The 13,266-nt window shown below is 25.2% G+C and overlaps 1 protein-coding gene across 1 annotated transcript in view; it reads left to right on the forward strand.

The window, feature by feature from the left end:
* The window catches only part of LOC129609673 (putative uncharacterized protein DDB_G0277255), a 235,850-nt gene that overhangs the window by 171,814 nt on the left and 50,770 nt on the right, over positions 1-13,266 (forward strand). Inside the window, exon 3 of the mRNA XM_055521764.1 lies at positions 7,126-7,681. Within this exon, the coding sequence (XP_055377739.1) occupies positions 7,126-7,681 (556 nt within the window). The remainder of the gene's footprint in view (positions 1-7,125; positions 7,682-13,266) is intronic.

Here is a 13,266-nt window from a genome sequence, read left to right on the forward strand (position 1 = left end):
CAAATGCGTTTTCTGAGATAGAGTTTAACTAGAAGAGACAGAGTGATCATAAGAGTTTTTTACAATCACTTGCAAAATAAATTTTTTTTAAACCAAATATCGACAATTATTATTGCGACAATTATCGCCTTGCCTTCCGGAAAAAAAGTTTATATAATTATGTAAAATTTATAATTATATTCACTTCAAATTAAGTAAATATTTTACTAGAGCTGCAAAATGAAAATGATCTTCTTTTTAGCACTTTTCCAAAAATTTTTGAAAAAAAGTGCTTATTAGTTTCACTCTGTCCGTCCGTCCGTCCGTCCGTCCGTCCGTCCGTCCGTCCGTCCGTCCGTCCGTCCGTCCGTCCGTCCGTCTGTCCGTGTGTCTGTTTACAAAACTTCTACATTCTTAAAGATAGAAAGCTGAAATTTAATACGTGCATAGATCTTTACTAGAAACTTATTTTCGTAGAACAAAATTTTTACCTATCTCCCCCCCTTTAGAAATTATACCCCCCGAAAGCTCCAAAAATGGCCCATTTTAACAATTTCTTGCAATGAAACCATAAGCATTTTTGAAATTTTGCAAGCGCAGAAAGGCGGTGGCTTGCTTCCCCTAGCGCGGTATACTACAGTTAAACTTTAAAAAAACAAAATGGCAGTTCAAATTTACCGTTATCTAAAGTCCTTTTTTTCCAAATTTTTGATGTCGTTTTTCTCCTATACCCCAGCCTGCAGAAGCTTGAGGGGCTTTTAGACATTAACCAATTGTTCATTTCGCTAGAAGAAAATTTTTTTCCTTCTCCACCCCCTCTCAAGTTATCGCCTCTTGAAACTCGTAAAATTTGAATTTTTGACACCTTATATTTCCGAAACCGCAAGCTTTTCCAAATTTTTATAAACGCAAAAAGCTAACGGTAAATTCCGTGAAATTAAAAACTATAATTATTTTTCTTAACTCACACAATTAACCCTTAAAATCGAGCATTATGTTAACCCCTTTTTATATTAATTTTTGCTTTATTTCAAAGACTGCATAAATCATTCATCCTAAATATATGCAATCCTAGAAATAGTTTTGTATATGAATGAAAATAATTTTAATAGTGTGATAGCTATACATAGACTGTATTTAAAAGCAGAATTTTCACTTGTTGAAGGGAAAAGTGCTACAATACAAACCATTTGTTTGACCCAACTTTATTTCTAATTTTATTGAAATTTTTCAACCGTGTCAGAACAATTTATATTCAAAATATAATTACAACAAACAATGCGGTCTTTGAACACAACTTGTTCTCCACAATTAACAAGCACTCCTAACTCCTAATAATTTCACATAATCTCATGTTTTTTATTATAAAATAAAATTTTTACATTGTTTATGACCATAAAAAAATTTAGTTAAATTTTTCTAATAAAAATTTTATTCTATAAGTACAGAATAAAATTAAAATTACCGATTTAAATTAATGTTATACTCATAGACCTACCTGTTAAACAAACAATAGGTCAACATTAAACTTTAATATTTAATTGAAAAATTTTAATAAATTCGGTGTCCATTCTTACTTAGAAATCACCAAAAAACCAGAAAATCTAAAATCAAATTAATTTCTGTGAAGAATTTTTTGTACGAGTATAGTAAAAACCGCGATTTTAAACACAATGTAACAAAATTATTAATGCTCCAAAAGCGAGATAAAAAAAAACAAAAGTTCTTAAACTAAAAATTTATTTTTAATGTGACATGCCATTATTGCGACATAAAAAACCTGAACAAAAAAAATTAATAATTTTTTTTTAAATATTAAACAGTTAAAAAAAAAAACCTTTTTTTTGTTAATTTTTTTTTTCTTTCCCAACTTACAAGAGAAATTATTAAATTCTCTTCTGCGTATCTAAGCAATTTTCTTATCTAGTTAAGCGATCAAATTATCTGTCTATAACCATTATAAATGTGAAACGCTTAAAGTACAACAAAAACAGAAAAGAAAAGAGGCTGAAACTGAAAGAAAAATGTTAAAATTATAGCAAAATCAACTTTTATTTCTTTTTAATTCTATCAATGCTTAAATACCAGTAGCTCAGTGTTATAAAAGTCGCAAAAAATTTTTTTTCTTATATTTCTACTCGTAACTCATTTGAACTATGAGTTCAAGCCCTGTACTCTTAGTGTTGTTTATATAGGACTGGTATTATAAACTTGTTTCTCAATTTGTGCTATTGTAGAGAAAGAAGACAATAATTTGTAAGTATTTTATCCCTGTTTCAATTTTTAATTAATTTGCCTTTAAATATAAAGAAAAACACAGAAAAATATCAAATTTTGCATAGAATTTTTATTCAAATCAATAATTCAGTCAATGCCCATTAACTTTTCGAACATAATTTCATGTAAATGAATGGGTTATGATTATAAAGGCTTTAAGAAGATCACTAGCTGTTTTGCACGCTTCGTCAGGAATATAACCGATAATTAGAATGTAGTGCTGTTGTAATTAGAATGTGTATGTATAAATTGCTTTCCCGTTGGATGATATTTTGGCTACTAAGTAGAAGAAAAAAAGCTGTTTAAAAATTGGCTTTATAAATTTGTTTTACTAAAATTTTAACGTATCAAATCAAAGAATTAGTTAATTAAGATCTCTTAATGTAAATTAGTTGCTCTAAGAACCAATTGCCCTAAACCTTTATACTTTTAAAAATTAATTTAGCATAGTGAACCCGATTAAGCTATAATAATTGAAATTTAAGATGTTAGTACGTTGTCGTGTTGTGGATGGTTGAATGGAAAATCTATTAAAATTTCAATTGTGAGAGCACTTAAGGGTCTCAAGTTGCGGTTTATTTCGTAAATAATAATTATTTCCGATTTTAACCTTAAAATTTTTTGGAATATTATTCATTCTCTATATTGGTAGACAAAAATATCCCATAGTTTACAGAACAAATTTTATCTATTCCTGATTTTTTCTATACGATTTTATTTTTTATTTTCAATTTTTTCAACTGTTCAGATTGGGATTAAATTTCATCAATCCGGGCTTAATAATAAAAGAGAATTACAAAAAAAGAAAAAGAAATAAAAGGAAACCACCGTAGAATTGTGTGTATCGTAAATTAAATCCCAACAGAAATATTTTTAATGGTGATAGACAATCTTATTTTTTTTTTTATTTTTTTAGAAAAATAATATTAAACAGAGACAACCATAATTTTAATTTTACTTTTATGTTTTATTGTTTTTATAATTTTTTTTTTGTTGTGGTTTTCATTATAGAAGTTCATTTGTCAGTGCTAATCTACCATAACTTGAATTAAGTTACAATTGACTTGATTTAACCTTGATAGTGTGGTTGAAATCTTATAATATTGAAGATAATTAAAATAAAAAATTTAAGTTAATAAAAAAATTAAGTTTATTATAGAAATAAAAGGTTTTATGATAAGCACATTGCCTATATCAATTTACATAGCACAAAGCCTTAATATGGTGAAGTATAATTGAATAATCCGTATTCTAAACAAGCACCAAAACTTGGGTTTAATTTCCACACAACTTTTAAATAGTTAAATTGAGGTAAGGAAGACATCCGATAAAGTTTGACTAAAAAATTTTGGAAATTTAATAAAATTTAGCAAGCTATTAGTAAAAACCGATAAAGAACTTCATTTTGTTGTTTCAGTTCTGTTAAAATTTTAAATTTTTAATTATTTCTTTATAATGTTGTGTTTTTTAAACGCTGCTTTCTGTTATTATATTAATGATTTAGGGCTCAGATATACATGTAATTTGCAGTCTTGCAACTGTTTGATTGCTTACTTGAATTTTGTAGGTTTATATTCAAATGTTTCACACATGCATCTGTATGTTCGCAATCAAACAGTTTGTAATTTTTATTTAACGCATTAGATTTGGATTGACACAATAGTTGAACGGTTTTACAATAAAGCAATAATTGCAAAAGTAAAAATTGCACAGCCCACACATTGCTCAATAAAATTCTATAAAATATGCTATCAATTCTGTGATCTACTTAATTTTATTGTTATAAATAATAGAGTAAATTTTTCAAGTGTTTTTAATGAAATGACTTTTAGCAATATAACATACCAATCATACAAAATTATACGTTTTGTATGAAAAATTTATAGGTTTGATTAAATAGAAGTTTGATTAATACAAGTTTCTTTTGAAAAATCCTGTTCTTTAGTCTATAATTTAATTAAAACCAATAAAATGAGTTTTGTTCTGCATAGGCATACATACATACATATATACATATAATATTCTCTAATGAGATTATCTATAATGATTAGGAGAAAATCAACAAATAAGTATAGAACATACATACATAATATGTAGAACAAAATTTCTTTCTTAGGGCTATAAAAAATTATCAAACAAATTAATATGTATAATTTTTATTTGTTATGCATAAGCAAACATACAAGCATGATATTTGATTGGCGCAAATTATTAATATTAAATAAATTATTTTTAATATTTAAATCTTATATCTTATTCAAATTCCATAAAGTTATTTTAACTATTGTTTTAATCTTAAAGAATGCGCAGTTAATTTTCTATGTCATAGAAGAATAGAAAAAAAAAATTAACCCGTTGCGTGCTAAATGATTTCAGAAATAATTTCATGTTTCAAAATCGAACTCTACTGTAGTAAATTAAATTTTTTTTTTTTAGATTTGTTTTCTTTTAAAAAATTTTTGCAATAAACATTTCATTGAACAAAAAAGAGTGACACATTGAAGCGGTAATGTTTGAAAGTTAATTTATTCAACGTTCGTACTTTACTTTAATCATGTTATTAATATTGTCTATAAGGAGAACTGATACAAATACCACAAGATTGGACTTAAGAATTTATTGAATATATTTTCAGTTTTATTGTTAATCCGCATTTTAAAATTAATTCAGGTGAAAATCAAAATTCTAATTCCATATTTTTTAATGTTTGAGAAAGACATATGTAGGTCATGTTTACCTTAAATTACTTACAGTTTCATACAATGAAATTATTTATTATTTGAATGATAAATTAAATTTATAATGCATATTTAATGCATTATAAATTTACGTACCTAATTTTAAAAGTTTTATTTAAGTACCCATATTGAATTAAATAAATAATTTGCACAGTCTCATGAGAGGAATTTCTATTTTCATTTGCAAAAATTTAATAATTAATTATTGTAAAATTATTCTTCAATCGCCACAGATATTCAACAAATATATGTACATGTAAGATACTACCATGCATTACATGCAGTTACCCTCTGATAAAACTCTCTAACAACGGGTTCAATGGGTTAAAAAATATTTTACTATGCACAATTTCTATTAATAATTTTCCGCTTCTAAATTTTTATTTTTCTTTATACATGCTTTCAAGATTAAGCTATTTAAATTATTTTGAATGATCAGTGGACCACAATAATTGAATAAGACATTTTAAAATGTTGGAATAAAAAAATTTTTTTTTCTTTTTCAATTATTTTTTCTTACAACTTTTCTGAATCATTTTTAGTCTTTATAATGCACACATATATTAATCGCTTTTGGGCTAATGGTTAAGTCAATTAATACCATAACCAATAACCGTAATCTTTTACTAGTTTGTTTGTATGATTGTGTATATATGAACACATTGTATATACGATAAAATTACATAGGTATTGAACTTACAAATCTTAAACTTATTTAAGTATGTTTGACTCGAATGTAATGGTAAAACGCAAAAAAAAAAAAAAAATTGTAAGTTTATCTAGTAAATTTTGTGGAATTGAAGAAACTAACAATGAAATAGTGAAGGAAAGAGGCAATTATTTAACTGAATTGAGTTCAGTTTTCTTATTACATATTTAATTTTTTTTCATACAACCGCCACTTGCTCTTATTATTTCGGCACATAACAATGTATTTATTTTTGACTATTATATTTTAATGAATTCAAGGCTAAATCCATTAAAGTGGATGTCTTATTAATTTTAAAGAAAAACTTAAAGAGAAACACAAAATTCAAACCAAGTTTCTCTACAATTTTTGAAAGTTCAAAATTATTAATAAGGTGTTATGGTCTTTTAAATCTGATTTTTTTTTCTTTCCACCTGAAATATAGAGGACCAAAAGGCAAATAACATTAGAGGCTATTAAATACTCCAATATAATCACTTACACTTTAAAGGTGAAGTAATTATTGTATTATAAACAAAACAAAAAAGTCGACAGAAAACCCAAATAAAAGAAATAGAAGGTGATTGTAATTTCCTCTTTAATGGATTTGTAATACTTTGCCATTATTTATTTTGATTTTTACGGTTGCGTTTTACTAATTATGAAATTATTGGTGCTTTTTTTTTCCTCATTATTTAAAAAATTTTTGGATTTTTTTGATATTTACTTAATGCTTTTATTACTTTTTGAAATTTTTAAATGTAGGAGTGTTTCTATTTTTTTTTTTTTGTATTTTTTATTTAATTGATTTATTTTCAAACACCTTAAAGTTTTTTTCTATTAAATATTGATTTATCAACACGAAATGGGTTCAAATTTGTGAATTATTTGAGTGCATTTTTGACAATAAATTTTAATTTTTAACTTTAGAGTTTATCGTTTGTGAAAATATCGACATGAGTCATTAACTATATTTATTGTTATATTTAATATTCCGACGATTACTTGACCGGATTGTAAAATTCTCAAATTTTAAATTTTACACAAAATGAAACTGTGATAAAAATGCAAATCTGGAACCAAACTTTGTAGATGCTTATGTCATTTCAATAATTTCGGTTGCAATTGAAAATGAAAACTGAAATTCAACTTTTTTGTCAAATAAGTAACAATATTATGCAGGTACATTATCCACCAATCAAATATCGCGAGTAATAGGAAAGCATAAATGGTTAATTGAAAACAATTTTAAAAAACCATTATTAAGATATTTCATTAATGTAAATATTACAGTACTTTATTGCTTAACAAAATTCTGATTCTGAATATTAAAAAAATGACTATAACTGTTAAAATTCACTTTGTCATTGATTGACATTTGTACAATTGCTGTTTTAATCTACAATAATTATTTCTTATGTATTCTTTTTTCTTTACTTACAGAGACAAAGATTCTGAACATTCAAGACGTTCAACGTCATATAGTGGTTCAACAACAACAAATTCAATGCCAATTGCTGCACCACGTCGTAAATCATTAATGAATGTACCACCACCACCACCGCCAAATATAACAAAACATCAACCATTAATACATACGGTATCGGCTGGTCCAATTATACAAACATATCAAACACAACCAAAAAAAATATTACAATCATCACCAATATTAAATAAATATCCGATCTCTGATATAAATAGTATAATAACACAATCCCAAAAAAATGAAAACCAAATTCAAAGCTATTACCAAAGTCCACAATCAACAGCAGTAGTTGTTAATTCATCCAGTAATAATTATTCATCATTGTTATGTCATTCAAGTCAAGGGACATCAAGTCCAGCTGTTGTTAGAAAACGTGAAAAATTATTACATCGTTTTAGTGATGCTGCTACTCTGGGAAGAAAATTAAAAAAGAAAAAGAATAGTCGAACATGTCATTCGATGACTGAAGCCATTGAACTGTTAGCTGATCCTGTGATTGAAGATGATTTTTTCGTAAGTATTATGAAATTTTTTTTTATATTTTTATTTATTGGAACAAATATTTTTCTTTTACATTTTAAGTACACTTAATAATATGCATTATATCAGAAGTGGTACAACGAAAGAATCGATTATTTAAATTTCGATTTTATTATTAAATTTTTATTATTTAAATTTTCGATAATTAAAATATTTTTACCTAAATTCGACTTAAGTTTTAAGTACAATATATTTCAGTCTTAATATAAAAGTCGATTGTTTCACGTGCTGTCGATTTTATTATCGAACTAATATTGGTAAGTTGCTGAAATTAAAAAAAATAATATACGTACCAAGGATTCTTATTCTCGAGGTGATTTCAATAATTCTAATAGTTTGCACATTTCCTTTTTATCATGTGCTAAACCTGAAAAAACATTATTCTTTTCTCCTGAAAGTATGCCCTCTAAGTGCCTTTGAGTGCTACGTATCTCCCAACTTTAACCGTACCACAATATGTACGAACATAATGTAAATATAAGTACGTTTTACTTTGTTCAATACAATTCACCAGTGTTTCATAAATTGTCTTAATTTTAGTACAAATTACCAGCAAATTTCAGCACATTAATTAATTAGAACAAATAACTTATAACACTTGTACGTACATTTATGTACATTATTGCATGTTAATCGGTTCTTTAATAACCATCATATAAATTTGCTACTCTATAAAGAACCAGAATAGAGCTTTAAAATATTCTTAATAAACAAAACGCCTTATAAGATTAAATGCATAGCAAAAAAAAAACGAAAACCAAATAAGTTTAACAGAATTAATGAGAAAATTTTTCTTCTATGGGGCTTCTTCTCTTCTTTCAAAAAAAATTGTATGAATGAATTTACTGTAAAATGATGAGTAAAATATGAAGAAGAAAAACAAAAATAGAAGGCGTTACGCTTCAATTAAAATTTCCGGGGTGCAAAAAAAGTTTACAATCTTTAATTAAACATAAAATTTCCGCATATCAATTTCAATTACTTATACATATATGCATGTATGTATGGATGTGTGAATGTATATGACTTTCATTAAATTACTGTAATTGTGATGTGCTGTTAACTGGTAACAGATGAACTGTAAACTAATGTATAATTATTTTCGGGTACTAAGTTTTTTGGGTATTTTGGGTTAAGAATTTTGTTCAATTCGTAAGATTATTCTCTTGTTCTTTTGTATTAAATTGTGGTATGGACATGATATTCGCATTATGGGAAAATTAAATTAACCGAAAATAATTAAGTTAAAGGGGATTTTATTTGGTTAAAGTGTGAATGTTGTAAAAAGCAAATAAAATATTTGAACTTGTGTATGTTGTACAGTTAACTTATAGTTCGCATGAATTACTAGAAGTTATTTCTGGGAGAATAAAAGATAAATGAGAAAACATAAGAACACTTAATAGTAGAAATTTATAAAATTTTGAATTTGAGCGAAAATTTTAAGTCGATTCGCTATATTCATAATTCAATATGATATAGTTTATATGAGCTTTGAAAACTAATTGGTTACTTTACTTTAAATAACGTACGAATATTATTAAGGATGCTAAAATTGAAGTTTGATTCATATAAAATTTATAATATCTGACTAAAACCTTGTAGATTTAATTAATATGTCTTCATATGAATGATTAAATATTAATGTTCTAACATGGCTTGATTTAATTTTAGATGAACATAATTCCATTTTTTTTTAATATCACAAGTACCTTTGTATTAAAAAATATTTATCTCTTCTATTTGTTGAAATTTTCTATTTTATAACATTTTATTACATAAATTTTTTAAGCAACTTATCACGAATGAGTTTAACACTGGCAATTGTTACTCTGTGCATGTACAAAAACATTTTAATTTATAATTTTAACAACGAATTTTAAAATAATTTTTGCATTGAATACATTATTAGTACAGTAAGTTCCTGACAAATCCTATCACTTTTATAGTGTCTAGCATAAATTGTTTTAACATTTTTAATTTTTTTTACAAAAATATTGGTTTATTGCATTTTTATAACAGTAGTTTTACTATCATAATTTCTCAAATTTAAAATGTCAAGCTGAATGAAAATTTGCTTTGCCCACACATCTGCCTAAAATTTTACTGTCATTAAAAAACAATAATATATAGAATTTACTGTAATTTTTATAATTTTTATAATTTTTCCCTTCATACCACATATTATTCAAATATTATGCATCACCGTAGACTAAAAACATGTTTTAATTTTCAAACATACGAGTAATATAAAAACTACCAGTCTTGCAGTTGATAGTCAGCTGTTTTGTAAAGATATCATCGCAAATTGTTTTTGTTTTAATTCAATCTGGAAATAATCGTAAAATAAAAATCAATTTTAAATTCGTTTGCAAATTTTATTTTTTTTTAAAATATGCACCAGCTGATGATTTGCATTTATTATTGCATTAAAAATTTTACATATATTCAATTTTTATTTTCATGTTTTAAAATGCTAAAATTATATTTTTACATCAAAATATTCTATATCATTGAAAAATGTAAATAAATGAGTAAAAATTGTTAATGCAATTATGTTTACTAATTAGCGTGTCTATAAAACAATATGACGTATGTAGGCATTGAACAGAAATATTTTTTCAAATCAGATTTAAAATTTTTTATTTTTGTATATGGTGGTATTTCTGAATTTTTATGTTAAAAATTGCATTTCGAAAATGATATTGTGTTGTCACCACGGCACGAAACATTACAAAATTGGGTTATGAGGAACACTTTATGTGTAATCGTTGTTTTAACTGTATATTTTAATTCGCATAGTTGATTTTTATATTTTATTCATAATTTTTTTCAATTTTTTACGTTTAATATTTTATTTATATTTGATTAAAAATTTAGTCGATCAAATTTATAAGTGCTTCTAAAATAGCACTTTTTCACGTAACAATTAAAATTTTTAACAGCTTTAGTTTTAAGTAAAAAGGAAACCAGCATTCTGTTATAAAAATATTCTTATTGAATAATGCTCTTATTACCTTACAAAATTTCCTAAGTTGATAGCAGGGATCTTTGTCTTACAAATCCAAAAGCAAAATTTAAAATATTCGGAAAAGTAATAAAGTTAGTTTCATAAAACTTGGCAGTTGTGTGTCCAATTATGGATCAGACATATTCGTGCAGTTTCTATAGAGTGGTTTGACAGGTTCTAGTACTTGGTAAGCAACAATTAAGGCTAGGTATTTCAAAAACAGATTTTAAACTCAGAATTGACAGAAGCCAAATTGATAGCAGTAATTTTTTAGTAATAAATTTTAAAAGAACGTAGGGAAATACTTTTGTCATAAAATTTGAAATTTATTCGAATTTCGAATTGGTTTTAAATTTCTGTTAAATCAACATAGAGGCTTTACGTGTAAGGTAACAAGAAAGTGAACATAATTAATTTAAATTTAAATTTTCAATTAATTTGCTTAAATTTAATTAAATATGAGTCAAATTTTCTTTATTACTTATGCTTTAAAATCAAAATGTAAATGTAAAATTTTTTAATTTAAATTTGTAATCAATTACAATTTGTAATTTGGAATTAATTTAAACTTGACAGCAATTTATTTATTCAATACCAGCGAATACAAAAGCTTATAAGACGAACCTGTGCAATCATATATTTATTTTATAGTTCGTATATTTAGAACATTATATATAAAGGTTGACAATTTTAGCAAAAAATAAGCAATTAGCTAGTAATAAAAATCGTAATTTATGCATGTTTTGAAATATTAAGACAATTTAAATAATTTATTCAAAGAATGGAATCGAAATTGTTTAGACAAAATATTTATGTCAAAAAAAACCAATGTGTTTCAAGTCTTCAAGATCTCAATTCTGCGTATTGGCGTAATAATAAACTTAAAATTGTCATTCCATAGAGACATCTGTTTATTATATTGGCAAATATTCAAAATTCTTAGTAGGTTGCTCTCCGTACATGAAGTCGAGCATATTAATTTGAATTCTTCACTATATTTGTAAGCATTAATATTTGAATATATTTTTGCAGAAAAACAAACCACGTATGTAATATGAAGATATGCAAATTTTAGTAAACAATAATATGAAAATTTATGAATGATTATTAAAGCTATTTAAGAATTAATTTTAAGCTATTAAGTTATAATTAAATATAGCCTCAAAATTTAGTGATTTCGAAAACGTATCACTTAATTGAAATTTTGTTTCTTACAAGTTGTTGAAACAAATGGTGTAAGTTCTGATTTCATTTGAAAATTTTAGGGCTGTTATTCGTCGGAAAAATGCTATTAGGTTTTTAATGTTCCTATTTTTGAAAATTTTATATAGGTTTGTTTAGAAAGTCCTAACCTATAATTCACGGAATAAAATGGTAATCAGAATCAAAGTACTTTATTGAGGTTATTGTTTTTTATGTTCCTCTAATAAAATTGGTGTTAAAATTAAGTAAATCAAGTTTATATAATTATAGAGCAGCACCTAAATTAAAGGTTTACGGTTAAGCTCATTTTATTTCATATTATCGGATAAACTATAAATAACATAATCCTCTATTGTTTATTTACTATTTTCGTCCTTAATTCGCTTTTAAATAATCGTTATTATTTTTTTTATTTATGTACGCACTAAAATTCTAATTTAGAATTTTAACTTTTAATCTCCTTTTATAGATTTACCGTATATAATAAGGTATAATGTATATGTATAAGGGAAATAAGGTTAATACTTTTATCCAATTTTTCTGTACAATTTATAGTAATGACATCAAAACTCCCAATTATTTCAACGTTTTACTCTAACACCTTTTTTCACAAAAAATACACGAAAGTTTGTGCTATACTTAAGCGATAATTATTGTAATTTTAATGGAACATTAAAATGTTATACATATTATGTACATATATAAAAGTTTACGATATAATTACCAACAATTATAATAGTGTTATCAACATTATATTATTATTGTTAGTGACACCCTCAGGAATCAAGAATAAACCTTAAAAAGAGTGAACGCAAAATTAACAGAAAAATAAAATAAACATGTATACTCGTACATTTGTATGTATGTGTGTATGTATTCATGTGTAGTATAACACAATAGTTATAAAGTTTTTATATGAAGACGCCCTCTATTATTATGCAATACACATAAAATACATAAAAGTTTTGTACGTACAAAAATGTTCTAAACGCTTAAAATTTTTTTTTTAATAAAACCCAAGTTGAAAACCAATTGTTTATGTTTTTATAGTCATTTTTGTTATTTTACTTTTTTTTGCTTTTTTTCTAAAAATCATTATTGATTTATAATTCTTTTAGGAATTTGACAGAGTCGTGAATATTTTTTTTTTGTTACGTTAGAAATTCATAATATCTTCCATTGGATTGAATGCTTTTAAGTTTATCCTTTCAAAGTTGCTTTATCGGGTGATGTTATCCAGGAAGACTAGTGTAGGCAAAGTTAAAATATTAAAATGATAATTTTTGCAAAACTCATTTATTCTACAAAATAGATTTAAAAAAAGCATTTGTGTCCATTTTTTTGT

The sequence above is a fragment of the Condylostylus longicornis genome, unplaced genomic scaffold (assembly GCF_029603195.1).
Source record: "Condylostylus longicornis isolate FDR11 unplaced genomic scaffold, ASM2960319v2 ptg000040l, whole genome shotgun sequence".
NCBI classification, from domain to species: Eukaryota; Metazoa; Arthropoda; class Insecta; order Diptera; family Dolichopodidae; genus Condylostylus; species Condylostylus longicornis.